Genomic DNA, 23945 nt, shown 5'->3' on the forward strand with positions numbered 1-23945 from the left:
GCAAAAAGGGCTCTAGGGTAAGATTCTTCACACAGTGGTCCTCTAGAATGGATCCGTAGTCCGGGGACAGCTAAAGGAGAAACGTGTGTGACTGTTAGTAAATGGCCTCAGGCAGGTATGAGGATCCCCTCTCTGTACTAATAGGGTGCGAGTCAGACACGTGCTCCTGCACTGCATTTATGGAAAGTAGTGTGAATACACTGCGCCCAGCTGTATGCATCTTGCAGTGTCACACCCTAGGTGTGCGGTTGCTTCGCTACACACTCTACCACGTGCACCTAGACCAGCTTACAGTAGCTGCAAAGCAATCATACAGTTACTGGCATATTAGGCCCAGGCGTGACACATGCTCAGTTTGAGCTTGCACAGTGAGAAGACGTGTAACACGCTTCGTAAGCAGACAGCCAATATAGTCTGCCATCTTAAAGCAGTCGTTTGTTATCCTTGTATCCGATTTGGGATACACAGTCAGCATTGCTCCTCCGCAAGTAACAAGTACTGGTGTGCCTGTTACAGACCAGTGGATGGCATGCCAGTGACTTTATATTGCCTACTAGCAGACAGCGCTGCTATGAGATGGTGCCTACGTTTGCATTACACATATAATGCAGGTACCTTTATCCAGATACAAGAGACATATGGAGGGTAATTTACAGGCGCTCCAGTGACCGGCATCATATCACCAAGTGTGCACAGGTCACTCACATTGATCTACAACCAAAACCGTACCCAAGGGCCAGAGACCGCATTAGTAACTCTTCCAGGAGACCACAAGAGCTGACAAGCGTCTAACTACTGACACAGTGTACAAGTGATGTCAGCAACGCCAGTGCGCGCAATAAGAGGACGTGGAGTCTGCAATAAAGTTTTCATGGAACATTTTACTCTCCAATTGAGAAATTTCTGTACATTAAAAGCACAAGTGCTTCAATAAGTTTACTGGAAATGGAACCAGGTACACACAGGAACAGCGACAGCCAGTCAGCCCTCACAAGCTGGAGGGGGTTTATTCGAAGGTAGACAGGAAATTTATTACAATTTGTTTCAGTTTTGCATCCGTCTGCTCGGAGATCTTCCCGTCATCTCTGAGGAAGAGAGAAACATTTACAGGTCAGAATACAGAGGATACTGATTAAAGCTAGAACTCCTGTATCATGACGCAGCAGCATTATAAGACCAAGTATTCTATAACAAGTCATTCTACATTATAGCAGCATTCACAGTTTTCTATGAGCAGTGGCATTGCCAGTATGGATTGTGTAATACATAGCATTTATGCCTCATACCGATGTCATGTGTTTGGAGTTTCCATGTTCTTTTGCTTGGTTTTCTCCCACAATCCAAAAAAAATAGGATTTTGGTACTTACCAGGTAAATCCTTTTCTTTGAATCCATAGGGGGCACTGGAGTACTCTTGGGATATGGACGGCTTAGCAGAAACAAAAGGCACTGAATATTTAAATTTAGAACTCTCCACCCCACCATATCCCAGAGTACCTCAGTGTACGACCTCAGTGTTTTTTACTGAGCGAACAGGAACTATAGAGAGAGGTTGACCATGGAGAATTCCTATAACATAACGGACAACAACAAAGTTGACACATAACGTTACTGTCAACTAAACAGTTGACACCATAACCGATAGACCTTTATAACTTGAACCAATCGGTGAAAATGTGTTACCATAAGCTCCTCTGAGCTTAATACAACCCAGGTAAAACTGCTCTGGGTGGGCGTCCAGTGCCCCCTATGGATTCAAAGAAAAGGATTTACCTGGTAAGTACCAAAATCCTATTTTCTTTTTCATCCACTAGGGGTCACTGGAGTACTCTTGGGACGTACCAAAGCTTCCCTCGTGGGCGGGAGAGCTGTTTGACACCTGTAACAGTAGGCGGCCAAAGCTAGATGCTGATGCCGCAAACGTTTCACAACGTGTAAACGCTCACAAACGTGTGCACTGAAGACTATGTAGCCGCGTCGTAGAAGCTCCACGACCAGCTGGTCATGACATTCCCACAGAACCTGTGGGATGAGCTATTACTGACCTAGGCGACTGTAACTTAGCCTTAAGGTAAGCCTGACTTGTAGTCAGTTTTATCCAACTGGATAATGTCTGCTGAGAAACTGGCTAACCCCAGTTGGCAGCATCAGAGAACAAACAACGTATCTGTATTACGAACTGTAGAATTATAGAATGTGTTGTCAACACAGGAAACACTATTGGTTTATTGATGTGAAAAATAAGAAATCGGAATTCGTCCGAAGTTCCGCTCTGTCATGAGGAAACCCAAATACGGTGGCTTGGAATACAAGGCACCCAAATGTGAAAACAAAACCCTTGCCGAAGCTAAGGCTAGAAGAAAAACCGTTTTCCAAGTGAGAAACTTAATCCCCATTTGTTGTAAGGGTTCAAAATATGAAAACTGTAAGACAACTGAACCCAGCTTCAAGTCGCATGGCCCTGTAGGTGGGATAAATGGAGGCTGCACTCTGACTACACCTTGTAAAAAAAAAAAAAAAAAAAAAAAAAAAAAAAAAGTGTGTACTGACGCAATAGAGTCAAACGTCTTTGAAAATAAATTGACCATACAGATACCTGCACCCTCAGTGTAGATAAACGCAGTTCTCCATCCCACCCCGTCTGTAAAATACCAGAATACGGGTAACTTGAAAGATGATGTCGGAAACTTCCGAGCTTCACACCCACCTATATAGACACACCAAATTTTGTAATAATGAGCTGCCGTAAGCGGCTTCCTAGCTCGTAACATGGTTGGTATAACCGATACTGTAATGCCCTATGTCTTTTCTTAAGAGGGCGGTCTGAACCACCACCCCGTCAACCGCAGCACATAGGTAAATAGGGGTAAATGAACGGTCCCTGTTGTAACAGGTTGGACGTATTATGAGCGGGCAAAGATCGTGTGCGAGTATTCCTTGGAGATTTGAGAAGCAAGCTCTCCGAAACCCATGAGATATCACTAGTATGACTGTGACGAACTGTCTTATGATCCGTTTTAGCAACGGATAGAGCAGCGGAAAACGGTGGAGCCCGATACACGAGGCTGTACAACCACGCGAATGTGAGAGCCTCCACCGCCACTGCCCTTGTGATCTGTCGTTCTGTACACATACTGAGCGTTTGTAATTGTGGCGAGATGCCATCATGTACACCTGAGGGTAACCCCACCTGTGGATCCACATGTGAAACACCTCTGGATTTCATGCCCCGTTTTCTGGATGAAAATCCCGACGGGTGAGATCATCTGTCTAACAGATGTCCACTCCCGGAATGATCGACATCACCTTATGGTGTTCTGGGCAATTGAGGATTCGAGCTATCCTCTCTGTTGTGTATGCAACTCCCGTTGCGTTGTCTGACTGCACTTGGACAGACTGAAAACGAAGCATGTAGTGCATTGTAAATTGCACGGAGTTCGTGGACATTTATAGACGGCAATCTGTCGTGATCAGTTTTAGAACCCCTGTCGCTGACCTTTTTAACTACAACTCCTCAACCTCCGAGACTGTCGTCCAGAGTATAGACACCCTCGCCGCCCTGTGGGAAACGCGAGTGAAACCCGGCAAACTAAAGCGCTTCGAAAACACATAATTGTTCCCAATAGGCGAATACACCAATGTACCGCTAGTGTGCGTGGCTTTTGCACTAATTGTACTAGATGGTATAATGTGTTCTTTCTGGTGTAGTAGGTAAATCTTTGATTTACCGTATTTATAATCATACCTAGGAATTGAAGTCGTTCAGACGGAATTAGATGCGATTGTTTTTGAACTTGAGCCTGCCACCGTGGTGTACGTTAGCAGCGCAAGTAAGAGGAACCTCTGTTGAGACAGAGCTCTTATGAGCAGATCGTCTAAGTATGGAACGATTGTCACTGCCAGGGCTGTGAGATGAGCTATCATCACCAACCTCACTTTGGTGAATACCCGAGGCGTTGACAAGAGGCCAAGCGGTAGAACCTGAAATGGTTAATGGTTGTGGCGTATTGCAAAACGCTAGAACCTGTGATGCGGTGACCAAACCGGAATGGGTAAATACGCATTGTGAAGATCAAGCGCAATTATGCAATTTTGTGGCTCCAAATATGCAAATACTAACCGCAGAAAATCCATTTTCAAACTGCAGTAAGTGACTTGCTGATTGAGACTGCGACGGAGCCCTCCGGCTTAGTTACCCCAAACAGAGGGGAATAAGTAACCCTGACTCTGTTGGTGTACCAGGCCTGGAAATAAAAACAGATGAAACCAGCAGAGACTGAATGGCAACCTGCCAAAACTCAGAATTTCGTCCGACAGAGGCAGTTTTGTCTTTTAATCTGTAAATAGCGGATACATCCATGAGTTGATGTCTGGAAACCCTGCCAATGTAACGTGTAAAGACGCGCTTCCACAATTGGGAAATGGAGATGGCCTAAGAGGCCGTCAAGCCACTGGCTTGTTGACTTTAGCGTCCTGTCGTTACAAGGCGTGACTGTTTTTGTACCACAGCCTTGAAAAGACTGAAGTCTAAAGGGATTAAACGCCGGACCAAAGTATTTCCGTTTTGATACCGGAGGCGGCAATGGCCTGAATATCAAATTTAGGACCAAACAACTTCTGCCCTTGTCGTGCTGAAACTAGCGACGATGAAAAGCGAGAATCGAGGTAACAGGCGTTAGCAGAAGCTTTACAGATATACTCTGCAGATTCTCATTAACAGTGATCGTCATTGTTTCCATACATAGAGTCTAGTGACCCAAATGTATCTTGGGTCTTTATAAAGTTTGACACAGACGAATTCACCAATGGCGGATTGTCCCATTTAGATGTGGAAACTGTTAAATAGTTGTTAGAGTCTACTTAGTCTCTGTAAAAATTGAGACATTGACTCACTGGTTATTAGCAATGCATGGTTGTCAAAATCCCGCACTGAGTCTAATGTACCCTTCTCACTCGTAGTTATCGCTGTGAGATTTGACATAGAATCGTCCGACTGCATTAAATTATAAGACCAGTTAAATTAACACCCTGGTACCCAAAGGGAAATTGGACCTTTGGAAAGACTGTCCTTCGTTAGCTGGCGGAGTAACTTCCGAGACTCCGATGTTACCGCTCCTGTCGAGCGGAGGTTAATTTGAATTGCCAATGCTTAACATAGGATCTGGGATCCTGAACCTACAAAACATAGTGAACATGTGGTAGATTTATGTCTAGACATTGTTTAAAAGTATTCTTAGTCTGCGCTGGAGCCTTACTGCCTATGCAGACAGACAACACAATAGGCAACGGACAGACACTTGCACGACTTCGTAAAGTTATTATCTGAAGGTGTGTCATATATATCTATTTATGGCTGAAAAGCAGTTCACATGGGCAGCCTATATGAAACCCGAACCAAAATTCCCACTAACACCCCTGCGCCTCTGGTGGCGTAGAGATGTAGGGCAGGAATGTTCTGGAATTACAAACTGGAAAACAGGAAGCATGGTTAAAATGGCCCCTTTGCCATGCTGACCCTGATAATCACAGAACAAGTTACAATTGTTTCAGTGTTAATATAGCCTATTATACAGTGATAATCACAGGCAGGGTACAACACATGCTCTATGAATAAATATATATAGGCTCAATAGCCTATTATACAGTGATAATCACAGACATTAATATAGGCTCAATAGCCTATTATACAGTGAAACTCACAGGACAGGTTACAATACATGCCTCCAGTGTTAATATAAGCTCAATAGCCTATTTACAGTGATAATCACCGTCATTAATATAGGCTCAATAGCCTATTATACAGTGAATACATGTCACATATATATATATATATATATATATAGCTCCATATACATAAACTGTGGCTGCTGTTCATATAGGTATTTTACATACCCTTGCCGCTGTAATCCGCCAGATTCCACCGCCCCCCTTCCCCCCTGTAACGCTGTGTCTCAGCGGGAAGCCCGGGAAGAGTTGCAGGGAGGCCTTCTTGCAGAGCAGCGGAGATCGCCAGGAGCGGCCCGGTTGCCTCTTAGCGCTGGCAACTGACGGAGCGTCTGCGGGTGGACGGTGCTGGGCGGCCGGAGCGGCGGGCCGGTTGTCACCCTCTTAGCGCTGGAGCGTCTGCGGGTGGATGGTGCTGGGCGGCCGGACGGAGCGGCGGCCCGGTTGTCACCCTCTTAGCGCTGGAGCGTCTGCGGGTGGATGGTGCTGGGCGGCCGGAGCGGCGGCCCGGTTGTCACCCTCTTAGCGCTGGCATTCTGCTGGGACGGCCGGACGGAGCGGCTGCCGTATGGAGCGGCTGGGGCTGCCAGACGTAGCGGCTGGGCGCTGTGGCGGGCGGATGTATGAGCGGCGGGAGCGGCATAACAAAACTGACCCACATAGCGGGGCGGCAGCCTGCGCTGACCGCCCCGTTCCCCAGCCTACCTTGCGCTCTGTATCCGATCATGGCTGCGACAGGGCTTCTATGTGTAAGCTCCGTCCATCCAGCTGTTGCAGGAGCAGTGGGCTGCCTGTGGCTGTGAGGGTGCTCTTTGTGAGGACCGACACGCCATGCGCTGCCCGTGCAGCGGCACTATCCCGGACCCATGTTTTTCCAGAAACTGGGAAGGGATGTGCTATTGAAAAAAGTAAAAAGGAAAAAGTAAAAATGAAAAATTAATAAAATCTTCCACAAAGTGTGGGAACTCCCACAAGCCAATGTTAGTGCTCTGAGCACAGAAAAAACACTGAGGTCGTACACTGAGGTACTCTGGGATATGGAGGGGTGGAGAGTTCTAAATTTAAATATTCAGTGCCTTTGTTTCTGCTAAGCCGTCCATATCCCAAGAGTACTCCAGTGACCCCTAGTGGATGAAAAAGAAATACAGGTATGTTTACCGCTTCAGTGGTATGCACGGAAGTCTTCCGGGCTAGCCAGCACTGGCTACCGCGAAAGATTTCAGTGCATACTACCTCCCAAATCCCTGGGGACAGCCGTGCAGCATGCAAGACGCCCAGGAATCAGCATACTCCATTATGGAGTTAAGCCCACCCCCCAGACTCCTATTGGCCAGGGGGCAGGCTTAGCTGTATAATTGCTTATGTTGATTCCCGGGTGCCGCAAAGCAGTCGGGAAATCAGCGCTGGCGATCACCCCAGGGTGTGTTTTTAAATTGGAAACTCGCCACTGAAGGGGTTAATTGGCTCCTGACAAATGAAACCTTAGTGTGTGTACACATATGTACATGTGTTTAGGACAGACTAGAAGGGATAAGTCATTCTTATCGGCCATCAAATCCTATGTTTTACCGATAACTGCAGTCAGAAGGATGCGAGTGGCTCTCCTTACTTTGCACGGTGCAGGTTATAAACAGGGACTGGAGGATGGCTAGTATGGCATCCTGGATGGCTCACCTATTGTATAGGGTGATATCTATTTAAGTACATAGTGCAACACTTAACTGTTCAATGATCACGTGTTTTACCATTAAACTAAGATACATCTCTACTACAGTATACATGTGCGGGTTTAGATTTACTCTATTCTTAATGCCAAATCAAGACAGCTCAGATTAATCCAGATTTCGCTTATTGGCTATCCAAAACATGTGACATTGGAGAGCCAATAAGATGCTGTTTTGAGATCAGAGTAAATGAACCCACACATCTAACTTCTAGCTAGTGAACCACAGCTTACTTCAGTTTAAGCATTTACATGCATTATCTGGACACCTACAAAGACAGACTTCTTGATATACTTTCCTTAACATCTAAGATTTGATCTTAACAGAAAGATGGTGGGCGACACATGCACGAGACCCATTTCAAATGCCCACAAGTCACGTATCATCAGTATTCCCTCACAATGCAATATGCTCAGCTCTGGCGCAATCCTGTCAATTCCAGCTACGCAACACTGCTCACCTCAGGCCATTTCTCTCCCAGAGTGCAACTGAACTTATCCACTCACTGGTCATCTCACGGCTCGACTACTGCAATGTTATCACTGGCCTCACTTGCTCCCCTCCAACCTGTCCTCAACTCTGCAGCTAGGCTCACCATCCTCTCCACATCTGCACTGGCTCCCATTCCCCTACAGAATCCTCTTCACACTCCTCACCCTCACACGCAAGGCCATCTCTAATTCCACTGCTCTCTATATCTCCAACCTCCTCTCCATTCATACTCCCTCCCGCCCCCTACGGTTGGTCAGTGACAGTCGCCTCTCCTCTACCCTGGTCACTGCTTCCCATGCTCGGGGGTATGATTGCGAATTGAAGTTGCCCATAACAACCACTCTGATAGAAATGTATGAAACCTACCTTAAGCCACAGTGTTATACTAGCGTTTAATACAATGGCAAAATTTTAAGACCTACCTAATGGTGGCAAGCAGGTCCTGGTGTTGGCTTTTAATGTGGGCCAGGAAAGTGCTCTCGAATCTTGTGATCTTGCTTGGTTCCATTTTGTCCAAATGACCTCTCACACCAGCATAGATGACAGATACCTGTTCTTCAATAGCCATGGGAACTGGAAGAGACAGTTACAACTTCAATCACCAACAGAACAGCTACCCCACTCATGTGCAAACATGAGAGCAGCCATTGCACGGTCCAGTAAGAGTATAGCTCACCATATTGTCCTTGCTTGAGCAGCTCAGTCAGTCGCACACCACGGTTCAACAGTTGTTGGGTGGCAGCATCCAAATCAGAGCCGAACTGGGCAAAAGCCGCTACTTCACGGTACTGAGCCAGCTCCAGCTTCATGGTACCAGCCACCTATGGTTGAAAACATCAGCACTTAACTCAGAACTTCAACAGCAGCTGTGTAAGCTTCAGATGAAACCCCAATGCAATGCTGCAAGATCTAACGGCTCCAAATCAGAAGTAAAACAAACTAGTGCAACGTTACCTGCTTCATGGCTCTTGTCTGAGCAGCAGAACCTACACGGGACACTGACAGACCGACATTGATGGCAGGCCGGATACCTTTGTAAAACAGCTCAGTCTCCAAGAAGATCTACAAGAGTGAAAAAGTTAAATAACTAGAACATACAAGTGTACAAAATGCACTCCGTGAAAGCTGCAGTGGGCTCATACCTGCCCATCAGTGATGGAGATAACATTTGTTGGGATGTAGGCTGACACATCTCCGGCTTGTGTTTCAATGACAGGGAGAGCAGTTAAGGAGCCTCCTCCAAACTGATCATTCATCTTAGCGGCTCTCTCCAGCAGACGTGAATGTAGGTAGAACACATCACCGGGGTAAGCCTCACGACCAGGTGGACGACGCAACAGCAGAGACATCTGACGGTAGGCCACAGCCTAGAGACAAGACAGTAATTATAGGACGAGCTCAGATTCTTTCTGGCAAGACAGCCTTTGACTACTGAAACTTTATAATGTTTATAATTCAGAATTAACCAGAAAGAAAGGTCTGGCCTCTGTATATCTTGGAGGTTATGGCTCTATACTGTAAAACACGGTCGTGAATTTCAGTCAGATTAGTTAGCAGTACACGTTTGGCCAGCTCTCCTTACAGCTCAACCCAGATCACAGAAAGACTCACCTGCTTGGACAAGTCATCATAGATGATGAGAGCATGTTTTCCATTGTCTCTGAAATATTCTCCCATGGAGCAGCCGGAGTATGGGGCCAGGTATTGGAGGGGAGCAGCATCGGAGGCGGTGGCAGACACCACGATTGTGTATTTCATGGCATCTGTGAAAAAAAGAAAATATCTGCTGTTTGTGCACACGGGAATCCATTTAAAGCAAAAAAACACTAACACAATTCTATCAGGGTAAGAGCAGCCATCAAACATTTGGCAGCATAGAAGAGTCACCAGGTTACCAGTTACTTAATATTTAAGTAGCAAGACCACTTGTACCAAGATAACCTTTTAACAATACTAATCTGACCTCAATGCAGGGTTCAGTATAACTGGAGGCCTTATTTTAAGATTGTAGTTAAGGGCTTAGTGAAAATTTGAAAGCAATTGCAGTACTCCCACTACTAGCATTCCATCAGACATACAGGGTACAGTAGTAGAACATATACAAACCTGCATCAGTCAGCCTCTTCACCAGCTGGGCAACAGTGGACCTCTTCTGTCCGATGGCCACATAGATACAGTACAGTTTCTTCTTCTCTTCAGTTCCCTCGTTGAATCTCTTTTGGTTGATAATTGTATCAATTGCAATGGCTGTTTTTCTACAAAATTAGTGTTTGTTATATAGTTAGACAGGCCCCTCAGACGTCACCTCATTAATGTTCTATGTAGTGTGAACACTAAACATTTGCAGGCTCCTGGTCAGTACATTTACCATCCACGCATCTCCAATAATGCTTTATCTGGGATATTCAGAAAGCCATTACTAGGGTTTTACCCAATTACCGTAGAATTGTGTATTATATCCGTGGCTTCATGAATCAAACTCCTGTTTCCCCAGAAGAGGACCCTGCTTGCAATCTGTATTTATGCTCCGTATCCTTTTATTATAGTGTTTGTCCCCAATTGTACAGTGCTATGCAGTATACTGGCACTATATAAACTAATGTTAATAAGGGGCTATAAAAGGCACAGCTAGTCCTCAGGAACCATATAATGTAACCAGGCTGGCCACCTGGGCAGTCTATGGATGAGAACTCCAGAATCAGGTAGAGCAGCAAGTGACAGTTCGTGGTCAGCAAATTAGTTTTATGTAGTGGCCAGCAATGTGGCTGGTTTGGAGCCACATGCTGCAATATGGTTGCAGGGCACTACTAAGGACTGACGTGGAGTGGAATATAATAGACTGTAAATCGGTCTCAATCATTATACCATATTAGTGCAAGACAATCTTACCCAGTCTGTCTGTCCCCAATGATCAGCTCACGCTGGCCACGGCCAATGGGCACCAGACTGTCCACAGCCTTGATACCAGACTGCATGGGCTCCCGCACAGAGATTCGGGGGATGATACCTGGGGCCTTCAGGCCAACTCTTCTGCGGATTTTGGATCCAAGAGGTCCCTTTGAATGAAGAAAATGGAATCAGGATCTTTACACAAATCCCTCAATTGCCAGTAAACTTCTATTTGTAGTGCCATACAAGGGATTAAAGGCAAGCAAGCCCACACTTCACGAGACTTCATGAGGACAGTCAGCTGACTGCAGGGAAGCATTGCACTGGCAGAGGTGCTAGCTTCCCAATGTGCTGCACTGGCAGAGGTGCTAGCTTCCCAACGTGCTGCACTGGCAGAGGTGCTAGCTTCCCAACGTGCTGCACTGGCAGAGGCGCTAGCTTCCCAACATGCTCATGGATTAAGTTAGGGTGCACTGGATTTCTAAAGTCTACTTGCTACCCCCACTACATGGATTGTCTTTTTAGCGTTCATTTATGTGAATGTTAACTCACAAAACAGCCGCTTGCAGAGCATGAAGCAGACATGACAAAAAAAAAAAACACATGGAAAATTCTATATAGCAGCAATGAAAGGTCAAGTCTTCAGTTTAGATGCAATACTAAACACTGGACAGTTTTCTGTGGCTGTTCCCACTTTGCATAATATAAGGAGTGTTTAGTTATTGGGCATTAGTGTGGCTGAGCTAAACACTCCTTTGAGAGTACAAAGCTACCATTTTTTTTCCCCACCTGGTAAATTACCAGGTCTGACTGAATTTCCCCCTTAATATGGAACAGTGGTACATTGAGCGATTGCTGAACAGAAATGTAATAATTTGTAGTTGTAAAAGGATTGTGAATCTTTAAGTTGAATGTGGCAGAAGAGGCAGGTATTTTCCAAACATCTCTTCCAGAAACGTGCATTGAAAACTTTTTTTTTTGGGTATGATTCCCAATTTGAAATAATTTGCTCTAGTCAGGTATTTAAATGTATTTTGTTATTGAATATAAGACATCCTTTTTTAAAGAATAAGGTGCGCTCTGCATAATGATTAAACACAAGACTAAATACGCAGTGGGTTACCATAAAATGCTTCACATTAACAGTTTTAGCTTTAGTGACGCGACACTCAATTTCGCCTTTCAAAAAACGAGTGCCCTCAGTAATTGGCAAACTGCTTGCAAAAAAAAAATTCCTAGAGTGAACACTAGATCCCACTGAGTAGACTGCCTATACATAGACAGAGCTCTGCTCTGGAAGATAGCAACGTTACAGGGAGTAAAGACTCATTATCAGTCACTCACCTTGCCATCAATAGCATTACCCAGCGCATCCACAACGCGGCCGAGGAGCTCTTCACCAACAGGTACATCCACAATGGCACCAGTTCTTTTCACGATATCACCCTCCTTGATGAGTTTGTCATTACCAAACACCACAACACCAACGTTGTCTGGTTCCAAGTTCAAGGACATACCCTGTATTATGGAAAGAAGATTAAAGATAAGAACTTTCTACTCCGCCAGCTGTAATGCTGCATAGCTTTGACAGGGCCACAAAATGAACACTTCTGCAGACCATGCATAAACTACCCTCTAAATGCCCCTTTAATAGCGTGCCTTCTCCTTTGATAGCCAAGCAGGACTTGCATCCAACGCTGCCATAGAAGACTACTACGGTCCATCAGTGCTAGGTCACACAGGCTTGCACTCCGCTTACTACTGACCACTCTTGTGGTCACAGCTGGGGGAATGGAAATGGTTATTTTGCCATCATATAGCAAACTTACATTTGATTAAACAGAACAGTCCCTTATTAAGACAGGGACATCTGTGAATCCAGAAGCTTACACTGCTCCCAGCTAGTCGCCAGACCTTCTGTAGATGTAGCCAGCAATGAGGATCTAACAAAGGTTGCCTCAGAGGCCAGGGGGATTAGTCTCCGATCCCATTTAAACAAGAAAAGAAAGAGATCACAAAACGGAGACCGTTTGTGATAACCCGGCGCTGTAATAGTGTAAATAGTTATATATTTGAGATGTTTCAGCAGCTAAGCATAAACAACTTGCCAGGTTGCAACGTTAAAATCTAGAGAGAAAAAAAAGGAGGGGAGTATGCTTTGCGCTTGAAACAATATATCAAAAATTAGATGTGCAGTCGGACAAAGAAGATAGACTCAGTACAACTTCAAAATGATAATAAAAAAACACTTTTATGGTATCAATTAAAGCAGAGTATGCCACATATAGAATGAATTAAAATAATGACAGTTTTACAATTTGTTAGATAAACTAAACTGAAAATAAAAATAAACATAAGAATAAAAATAAAACAGTTAAATGATTATATTCAAATGGTGATAATAAAAAAATCACAACACTGGCGTCCCAGTGTATTATTTTGGGTTTGTAATTCCCGCAGGGATAATTGACAGTCTCACAGTCTCAGATATTAATATAGTTCTTTAAAGGAAAGGTGCAATCTGTAATTAATGCTCCCGTGCTGGTTCCTGCGTTAGTGTAGAAACAGGGTCCTCATTAAATGAAATACACGAGGAGTAATAATGTGTGCTTTATTTCCTGTTATAATTACAGCTGGTAGTTGCCGTCTTTCCCGGTAAGGTTTTGTTAATTATAAATATAGCAGCAATGTTCAATTTAGATGGATTTAGCCGCCGTGAACAAACTACTGGGAACGGTTGTTAGGCCCCACAGCGGGGGTCACACAGAACTCACCCGACCAGTGTTTGTACAGCCGTGCGGCAATGATGATTCCCTGCGGGAATTACAAACCCAAAATAATACACTGGGACGCCAGTGTTGTGATTTTTTTATTATCACCATTTGAATATAATCATTTAACTGTTTTATTTTTATTCTTATGTTTATTTTTATTTTCAGTTTAGTTTATCTAACAAATTGTAAAACTGTCATTATTTTAATTCATTCTATATGTGGCATACTCTGCTTTAATTGATACCATAAAAGTGTTTTTTTATTATCATTTTGAAGTTGTACTGAGTCTATCTTCTTTGTCCGACTGCACATCTAATTTTTGATATATTGTTTCAAGCGCAAAGCATACTCCCCTCCTTTTTTTCTCTCCGATCCCATTTACCCATAATCATTGGGAAAACGTAGATACTACTTTATAGCAAATAGAAACCACAGACATACCTTCAGCCCGGAAGAGAATTCCACCATCTCCTCTGCCTGGACATTCCTGAGACCGTACACACGGGCGATACCATCCCCAATAGAGAGCACACGGCCCGTTTCCTGCAAGTCAGCGCTAAGGTCGGCGCCCAGTATACGCTCTTCAAGGATGGAGGACACCTCAGCTGTGCCTGCAATAAAAGTCACGTGACAGCCATTCAAGAGCAGAGCCAACAGATGTTATGAGAAATAGACAAGTCACAAATAATGATTTACATCCTATATATCCCCATTGGAACACTTACAATCCGATGCAGCGCTGGACACTAATAGTCTGCAGTGTGCAGAAATAAATGCACATATCCACCTGTATGTAGTCTGTGCACGTCATAGTGGTGCACCAGCCCCTATGAGTACACTTGGTTTGTAATGGTCATCAGCATGCGCTTGAACCTGCCCATACTCTATAAAGCATACGCCTGGTACCTATGATTCCATACCACTCTGCATAGTAAATAGAAGTTGCGCTGACTACACAGATAAGGCCCGGTTACAGTGTTCACTCTAGGAGTGAAAAGGGGCAGGGCGCCGGACCCTGGGGACAGATGTGCGCGCGCCCGAAACGGGGGCACGGCCACGCAAATTAGAGGGTGTGGCCACACCTACATCATTTTAGGGGGCGGTGCGGCCCACAGACGCTACTATAGAGAGCGTCTGTGGCCGGCGGCGTCACTGTTGGGGGCGTGTCCAGCACCTCCATCGGTGCTGGGCTTCCCCCAGCCCTCTCCCAATGCGTGAATGGATGCCACGCGCATGCGCACAGCATCTATACATGCCGGGAGGGCAGGAAGCAGGCGGCTGTTCTAGCAGGGCGCCGCAAAAGGGGCAGGGCGGGTTTTGCCTGCTAAAAAAAACGGGCAGGGTGCGGCGCCCTGCTAAAACAGCCTAGAGTGAACACTAGGTTATGCCCCTTCAGTTGCACTTTAACTACACGAGTCCACATAGCCTGTACTTGCATACGCCTACTTCCGGACTGCGCACAGTGCACAAATATGCGCAAAATGAGTTGCACAATATGTCAGGTACAACTCTGCATCTTTCTTCAACAGTTAAAGCTTCTGCAAAATGATTGTGCTACAAATGACCCACTTCTGTTAAGACGTGCCACAACATAAATAATCTTTGTCCCAAATCACCCCTAAGTGTTCTGAATGCAATAAGACTCTTGCAGAGCGATTTGCTTCAGTCAATCCTAAACACATACCCCAGATAGGGTGAATGGAGAGAAGCAGTAACTTTAAACTCAAAGTTTAGCTACGCAAGAAAAATTCATCTGAAACTTGTTGGCCAGAAAGGACGATTGATAAATTGCAGTTTAAGTTCTCCAGTTAAAAGGTTAATACAAATATATTGCCAAAGTCACTGGAAAGTCACAGCCTAGGAGTTGTCCTTGACACTGCAGAGCAGTCTTGACACAGACATCCACTGTCAGTGACAGCAACAAGTACATACAGGTCACTGGAAACACTCACCGGTTTTCTGGAGCCAGGATCCAGACGCATGGATGTTCCTTGTAGCAACAAATGCAGCACCGAGGGCCTTCTTAGACACCTACACAGGAAAAAAACAACAAAACATTAAAGTCTGTCCAATTACCTAAGCAGTAAGGCCCTACTATGGGTGGCTTTACAATGAAGGACGGCAGCAAGGAGAGGCCTGAAGGGCAGAGACTGCCAGAACTAACTTCAAGGTGGTTTGCAAAAGCCAGGAAGGGACCTTCTGCAGCACTTCGGCCTCTGCACTTATCTATTGTTGGAGCACAGACTCCGTTTTTTATTCTCAATACAGAGAGAACAGGAAGATTGTATATACTGTAGTACTAAATATCAATGCAGGTAATGCTGGAAGCCTGTATATAGTACCAAATATCCACATTAGGAAGCCTGTATATAGTACTAAATATCCATATAGGCAATGAAGACAGCAGGAAACCTGTATATAGTACTAAAAATCACAGTTATTGCTGTAAGCCTGTATATAGTATTAAATATCTACATAAAGCAGTGAAGACAGCATGAAGCCTGTATATAAAACAATATCCACATGAGCAAGCAGGAAACCTGTAGACCATACTTAACATCCACATAGGTAAAGAGCATGAAGTATATATCTCTCATACACAGACAATGCAACATGAACAGAATATGCTAGCACTAGAAGTAACTTAAATGTAGCCTGTATTCACTCCAACATTTCCATACAATGCAGAGGGCAGGAAACCTGCATACAGTACAACAGGCAATGCAGGGAGCCTGTATACAGCACAATAACCGCACATAGGCCAGACAGATTGCAATGCAGAAGCCATGTCTCCCATAGACAAGAGGCAGCACACCACTGGAATCGTACAGTACACTATCCAATGCAACACAGTAACAGCACACACATAATAGTGGAGGCTGCACTAGGCAGCCCTGTACAATAAAAAATATATTATATATATATATATATATATATATATATATATATATATATATATATATATATATATATATATATATATATATATATACACACACACATACAAATAAAGCCCCAGGCCGGGACAGCTGCAGTATATTACAGCGGCCCGTCCACACTGCTGCCTGCAGGCGCTGACACCCACCACATGGCCGGGAACCATGGCTGACAGGTCACTGGCATTACTCCCCCAGCCATGGGCCCGGGCGCCGGGGACAGGGACACTCAGGGCCGCAGTGACCTTCAATGGGAGCATGCGGCCTAGGCTGGAGGGGTGATCCCCGGCCTCGCCTGGAATACCAGTCTGTCACCCCCTCATGTCCCGGCACGCTCTGGTAACCCGTAGCCGGGGCGCGGCGGGCAGGCCGCAGAGGGGGTGACCGGTCACTGCGGCAGGGACCGGGAGCCAGGAGGTGAACGGGGGACCCCGGACGTACCAGGCCGGCCTGCTTGGGCAGGGAGCGGGCGAGGGTGGCGGCTACGCGGACTGACAGCATGTTTCCTCCGGCGAGGTGAGCGGTGCTGCTACTGAGCTGGGTCTCCGGTGTCCGCCTCTCCGCGCCGCAGACTGAGAAGATGGCTGCCTGGCACAGCGCTAGTCAAGGGAAGGTCACTCCCGCCCACCGCTGGCTCCGCCCCTACTGCTGCTGCTGCTGCTGATGCGCTTCTTCACACCCAACTTTATTGTTCACACAAGCAAGGTGACAGGGACACTGTCATTCTCTTTCCTATACTCCTGTCATGGCGTCACTGACACTGACTGAGCACGAGTGTGCACCACTGGGGTCACCTCCTATACCTCACACCCCATTATCCTCCTCCTATACCTCTCACCCATCACCCTTCTCCTATACCACTCACCCATCATCATCCTCCTATACCTCTCACCCATTACCTCTCTTCCTCTCTTCCATCACCTCTTATACCTCACACCCATCATCTTCCTGTACCTCACACCCATCATCCTCCTATACCTCTCACCCATCACGTCTTTACCTCTCTCCCATCACCTCCTATACCTCACACCCATCATCTTCCCATACCTCACACCCATCATCCTCCCATACCTCACACCCATCATCCTCCTCCTATACCTCTCACCCATCATCTCTATACCTCTCACCCATCACCTCTTTACCTCTCTCCCATCACCTATACCTCACACCCATCACCACCTCCTATACCTCTCACCCGCCACCTCCTATACCTCACACCCATCATCCTCCTCCTATACCTCTCACCCACCACCTCCTATACCTCACACCCATCATCCTCCTCCTATACCCCAGCCCACACCCATCATCTAACCATACCTCACACCCATCATCCTTCTCCTATACCTGACACTGGTCATCCTCCCACACCTCAAACACATCCTCCTCCTATACCTCACACCTATCATCCTCCTATACCTCACACCCATCATCCTCCTCCTATACCCCGGTCCACACCCATCATCTAACCATACCTCACACCCATCATCCTTTTCCTATACTTCACACTGGTCATCCTCCCACACCTCATACCCATCCTCCTCCTATACCTCACACCCATCATCCTCCTCCTATACCCCGGCCCACACCCATCATCTAACCATACTTCACACCCATCATCCTTCTCCTATACCTCACACAGGTCATCCTCCCACACCTCATACCCATCCTCCTCCTATACCTCACACCCATCATCCTCCTCCTATACCTCTCACCCATCCTCCTCCTCCTATACCTCTCACCCATCACCCCCTATACCTCACACCCATTCTCCTCCTTCTATACCTCTCTTCCATCACCTCCTATACCTTACACACATCATCTTCTTCCCATACCTCACACCCATCATCATTCTCCTATACCTCACACTCATCATCCTTCTCCTATACCTCACACCCATCATCTTCCCATTCCTCACACCCATCATCCTCCTCCTATACCTCACACTCATCATCCTACTCCTATACCTCACACCCATCATCTTCCCATACCTCACACCCATCATCCTCCTCCTATACCTCACACTCATCATCCTTCTCCTATACCATCATTCCATCATTCGTCTCCTATACCTCATACCCATCATCTTCCTATACCTCACACTCATCATCTTCCTATACCTCTCTCCCATCACCCCCTATACCCCACAGCCATCATCCTTCTCCTATACCTCACACCCATCATCTTCCAATACCTCACACCCATCATCATTCTCCTATACCTCACACTGGTCATCCTCCTCCCTTATTTCACACTCCTCAGCCTCCCACACCTCACACTCATCACCTCTATACCTCAAACCCATCCTTCTCCATCCTACACCTCACACCCATCATCCTCCCATACCTCACAGCCAGTATGTAGTTGTGTGACCGGCACTCACAATACTGACGCCAGGATCCCACCCCAAAACAATCCCACTCGAGTGGGAACAGAACTTGCGCTCGCACCAGGCCCGAAGCATGGTGAGCGAAGCGTGTTGAGTGCAGCGAGCCCGCAAGAGTCTTCAGTGCGCCCCCTACTTCCCGCCGTCGGTATGGTGTCCGGCGGTCTCCTGACCGCTGGTCACACATACCCAACCCCTCACAACCATCATCTTCCTCCAGTACCTTATCCATCATACTCCTATACCTCACACCCATCCTCCTCCCATACCTCACACCCATCCTCCCATACCTCACACCCATCCTCCTCCCATACCTCACACCCATCATCTTCCTCCCTTACCTCACACCCATCATCCTCCTCCCATACTTCTCACCTATCATCCTCTTATACCTCACACCCATTATCCTCCTCCCTTACCTCACACCTATTATCGTCCTCCCTTACCTCACACCTATCATCCTCCCATACCTCACACCCATCATCCTCCTCCTATAACTCACACCCATCTTCCTCCTCTTTCTCTTACGTCCTAGTGGATACTGGGGTCTTGTACTGTACTACAATGGGGTATAGATTGGGTCCACTGGAGCCTGGCACTTTAAAACTTTTAGTGTGTGTATGTGTGTGCTATGCCCCTCCTACCAGACTCAATTTAGAAATATGTGCCCAAGTTTAGAAAAATGTGCACTTCCCTGGAGCTCCAGAGATTTTTTCTTTACTTTTGATTTAGTTTCTTATTTTCAGGTAGCTCTGTGTGGCAAACTTCGTGGGACTTAGAGGGGGGACAGACCCCAACCTCCTGAGGGTTAATGGTTCGTAATCCCAGCTGACAGGACACTGAGCTCCTGAGGTACTGATCACATATCGTTAGTATGTGTGCCCACGCCAGCAGCTAGCCGCCACCCTCTAACAGATGGCGAAGACCAGGTGCGGTGAGTATTAACCCGGGGTCCCGGTTAGCGGGTCCCCGGTGCAGTGTTGGTGGCAAGTCAGCGGTGGTCACGGGCCCGGAGCTGCGGTGCCCACCGCAGACATACTGCCACTGGGCTACAAGCCCGCAGTGCTCACTGTCTCTGAAGGCTTGTGTGAAGTGTTACAGACAATATTTAAGGTGTTTTTTACACTTGTGGCCAGTATAAACTGTGAGGGACCGTGTGCCATTATGAGGGGCGGGGCTTCCCGGAGCGGGACCAGTGGTGGGAAGGCGCCATTTCCTTGCTGCTGCGGATCAGCAAGGCTGCATGCACACTGCTCCTCCAGGACCCACGCTGTTACAGTCTGTCTGAACCGGTACCAGGGGGGAGCGCGCCAGCGGCAGCGGCGCTGCACTGTTATTGCATACACTCATTTACACACATTGTGCTGCTGTGTTCTGTGTGCTGGGTCCGCTCCTCTGTGTCACTCCAAAGGGCTCTCTAGGGTCTATGTGGGGTGTGGGAAATTTGGCTGCGCTGTTTTTTACTGGATAATGGCCCTCATTCCGAGTTGTTCGCTCGTTATTTTTTTTCACAACGGAGCGATTAGTCGCTAATGCGCATGCGCAATGTTCGCACCGCGCCTGCGCCAAGTAAATTTGCTAATAAGTTTGGTATTTTACTCACGGCTTTAAGAAGTAATCGGAGTGTGATTGACAGGAAGTGGGTGTTTCTGGGCGGAAACTGTCCGTTTTATGGGTGTGTGCGAAAGAACGCTACAGTTTCTGGGAAAAACGCGGGAGTGTCTGAAGAAACGGTTGAGTGCCTGGGCGAACGCTGGGTGTGTTTGTGACGTCAAACCAGGAACGAAACTGACTGAACTGATCACAGTGGAGGAGTAAGTCTCGAGCTACTCAGAAACTGCAAAGAAATTTCTATTTGCAATTCTGCTAATCTTGCGTTCGCAATTCTGCTATGCTAAGATTCACTCCCAGTAGGCGGCGGCTTAGCGTGTGCAATGCTGCTAAAAGCAGCTAGCGAGCGAACAACTCGGATTGAGGGCCAATGTCTGTAGATTTGGTTATGTGTGCTGTTTGTAATTCTACCCCATCTTCAGCGGGGTCTCTCATGTGTGAGCAGTGTTCCTTGTCTCCTCAAGGACCTAGCTCACAGGCACCTGACTGGTTGGATAGTTTTAAGAGCATGATTCAAAATGTCAATTCTAAATTAGCTGCAGCTAAAAGGGAGAGACAGGTGTTAAAACACTCAATTGACTGTGTAACTAAGGCAGCAGATTCCAGGAAGGCTTCGCAGCCCCTCTAGTGGCTTCACATAAACGCTCACCACCACAGGTTTTACAGTCTGATTCTGATCAGCCAGATATGGATGATGATGATGATATGGACGAGGACAGCTCTCTGTCCCCTGGGGTGGAGGCCCTCATTTTTGCCATAAGAGAGGTCCTTCACATACCGGAGGTGGAACCAGATGAGGAGTTATACTTTAATGTAAGACCCAAGAGTTCAGCTACCTTTCCGGTGTCTAAGGAGTTAAACTCCCTGACCAGGGAGGCTTGGTTAAACCCTGATAAAAATGTTAAAATTCCTCAGAGGTTTTTATCTACCTTTCGCCTTCCAGCTGAGGATAGGAAGGTCTGGGAAAAAACCCTGTAGGTCGATACATCTGTATCCAGACTGTCAAAAAAATTGGTTCTGCCTGTCCCTGGGGCTGTATCCCTAAAGGAACCTGCTGACCGTAAAATTGAGACAACGCTTAAGGCCATTTACACGGCAGCCGGTGCAGCACTGTGCCCCACAATAGTTTGCGGGTGGATCTCCAGGGCTGTGGTAAAGTGGTTTGACAATGTTAATGATGGTTTAGACGGTCTGCCCCGGGATGAGGTAGTTACCCTGCTGCAACATATACAGGATGCTGCAAATTTTATGAGCAAGGCAATAAAGGAGCTGTGTAAGATTAATAGCCGCACTACTGCTATGGCGGTCTCAGCGTGCAGAGCTCTGTGGTTACATCAATGGGCGGTGGACGCTGATTCCAAAAAGGGTGTGTAAAATCTTCCCTTTACAGGTGATGCCTTGTTTGGAGACAAATTGAATAAGTGGATCTCCCAAGCAACGGTGGGTAAGTCTACCTATCTGCCGTCAGCTGCGCCACCTGCTAGACGTTCTTACACTGAACCTACCTTGCAGTCCTTTTGTGTGCAAGGTTCAGAGGCAGGGGCCGAGGGGTCTCCACCACTTCCAGATGATCTCGTAGTAAGTCCTGTAAACCTGCACCTGCTGTCTCCCTGGACCAGACCACCGGATCCCCTGCCGCTAAACCTTCTGCGTGACGGTTGGCCCCAGCGACGAGACGACTTTCATGTAGGTGCTTGCCTTCAACACTTCGCCCACGTGTGGGCGGAGTCCTGCCGGGATCCTTGGGGGAGGAACCTCATTTCCCATGGATACCGGCTGGAATTCCAAACTCTACCTCCTCACAGGTTTTTCAAGTCGGGCTTACCAGCTTTACCCGCAGCAAAAGTTACCTTGCAAGAGGCTATTCAAAAACTCTTGCGTCTCATAATCATAGGGGCAGAATCTCTAAATGGTATCAACATATTGTTTTATTGAATAAGACGAGTAAATTATTATCTAAAATTAAGTGGGAGCGAGACCTATCTAGAGTTTTCCAAGACGCGGAGTGGAACTCGATCTCCTCATTGTGCTTTACAGTTTCTAAATGTTTGCAACATTCTGAGATGTTTTTTAAACTGTGTCATAGAGCGTACTTCACTCCACAGCGGCAGCATCTTATATAGCTTTCTGTATCCCAACTGTGCTGGAGAAATCGTGGCTGTGTTGGCACGATCTTTCATATATTTTGGGAGTGCCCGGTTCTGAGGCCGCTATGGACTGAGGTGTTTTCTCTTATATGTGATGTACTTGGTATTAATCTTCCTGAAGATCCTGCTGTTGCTCTGCTTCATCACTCTCAGCACAGTTTACTAAGCTGTGATAGTTACATTCTTGGCCATGGTGGTCATTCCGAGTTGTTCGCTCTGTAAAAATCTTCGCATCGCAGCGATTTTCCGCTTAATGCGCATGCGCAATGTCCGCACTGCGACTGCGCCAAGTAAATTTGCTATGCAGTTAGGAATTTTACTCACGGCTTTTTCATCGTTCTGGCGATCGTAATGTGATTGACAGGAAATGGGTGTTACTGGGCGGAAACAGGCCGTTTTATGGGCGTGTGGGGAAAAACGCTACCGTTTCCGGAAAAAACGCAGGAGTGGCCGGAGAAACGGAGGAGTGTCTGGGCGAACGCTGGGTGTGTTTGTGACGTCAAACCAGGAACGACAAGCACTGAAATGATCGCAGATGCCGAGTAAGTCTGAAGCTACTCAGAAACTGCTACGAGGTGTGTAATCGCAATATTGCGAATACATCGTTCGCAATTTTAAGATGCTAAGATTCACTCCCAGTAGGCGGCGGCTTAGCATGAGCAAATCTGCTAAAATCCGCTTGCGAGCGAACAACTCGGAATGACCCCCCATATTTTGATTTCAACTAAAGCTGCAATAGGGCAACTGTGGAAGTCACAGTCAGTACCATGCATACAGACCATTATTAACAAGACTCATAAGCACTTTGTATTTGAGACTGACGGTTGCGAGTACTCTTCATCGGCCTCCTCAATCCTTATGAGATGGTTTAAGTGGAGTGAATACCGAGATAGACAGGTGCATCATCCTACTAATTATAGATAGTGATCCTATTGATTTGTCTGTTTTGAGCTCTCCAAAATCTGCAATAGCCTTGTAAATGTTCAGGTGTTACTATGCTAACTGGGTCCTAGTGCATGGGCACGTACAAGTGCGGTGTGTTCTATATCGTCTGCTCTTTTACCCTATTGTGTCTGTTTGTTGTGTCTTACGTCTCCCCTCTTTTGTTCCTGTTAAGTGGTTTCTGTGTATTTTGAAATTTTATGTATACGACTGCTGATCTGATACATTGTGTAATTTTTGTTGTTGTTGATACCATGTGGTGTTATTGCGGTCTGTATGTTTACTTTCTGTATACTTTGTAATCAATAAAAATCTAATGTTTA

At 46.4% G+C, this 23945-nt stretch overlaps 1 protein-coding gene across 1 annotated transcript; it reads right to left on the reverse strand.

Moving 5' to 3' along the window:
- Positions 1–861: 861 nt before the first annotated feature.
- ATP5F1A (ATP synthase F1 subunit alpha) lies at positions 862–17155 on the reverse strand. Its single transcript, XM_063958405.1, has 12 exons — positions 16981–17155; positions 15556–15634; positions 14045–14214; positions 12174–12347; positions 10830–10996; positions 10047–10195; positions 9552–9703; positions 9083–9307; positions 8895–9002; positions 8617–8761; positions 8363–8513; positions 862–1085 (listed from the first exon to the last, which is right to left on the reverse strand). The coding sequence occupies exons 1-12, from the start codon at positions 17038–17040 to the stop codon at positions 1007–1009; spliced, it is 1659 nt and encodes a 552-aa protein (XP_063814475.1). The 5' UTR covers positions 17041–17155; the 3' UTR covers positions 862–1006.
- Between the last annotated feature and the right edge of the window lie 6790 nt (positions 17156–23945).

This window comes from Pseudophryne corroboree, chromosome 1, assembly GCF_028390025.1.
Source record: "Pseudophryne corroboree isolate aPseCor3 chromosome 1, aPseCor3.hap2, whole genome shotgun sequence".
NCBI classification, from domain to species: Eukaryota; Metazoa; Chordata; class Amphibia; order Anura; family Myobatrachidae; genus Pseudophryne; species Pseudophryne corroboree.

Bases quoted from the DNA above. Each gene is read 5' to 3' on its own strand.
- ATP5F1A (XM_063958405.1), bottom strand. From the start codon at position 17,040: ATGCTGTCAGTCCGCGTAGCCGCCACCCTCGCCCGCTCCCTGCCCAAG. The intron at 10,997-12,173 runs GTGAGTGACTGA...CTTCATTCAAAG, and splicing joins GTAATGCTATTGATGGCAAG to GGACCTCTTGGATCCAAAAT. The intron at 1,086-8,362 runs GTAGGTCTTAAA...TCTCTTCCTCAG, and splicing joins GACCTGCTTGCCACCATTAG to AGATGACGGGAAGATCTCCG.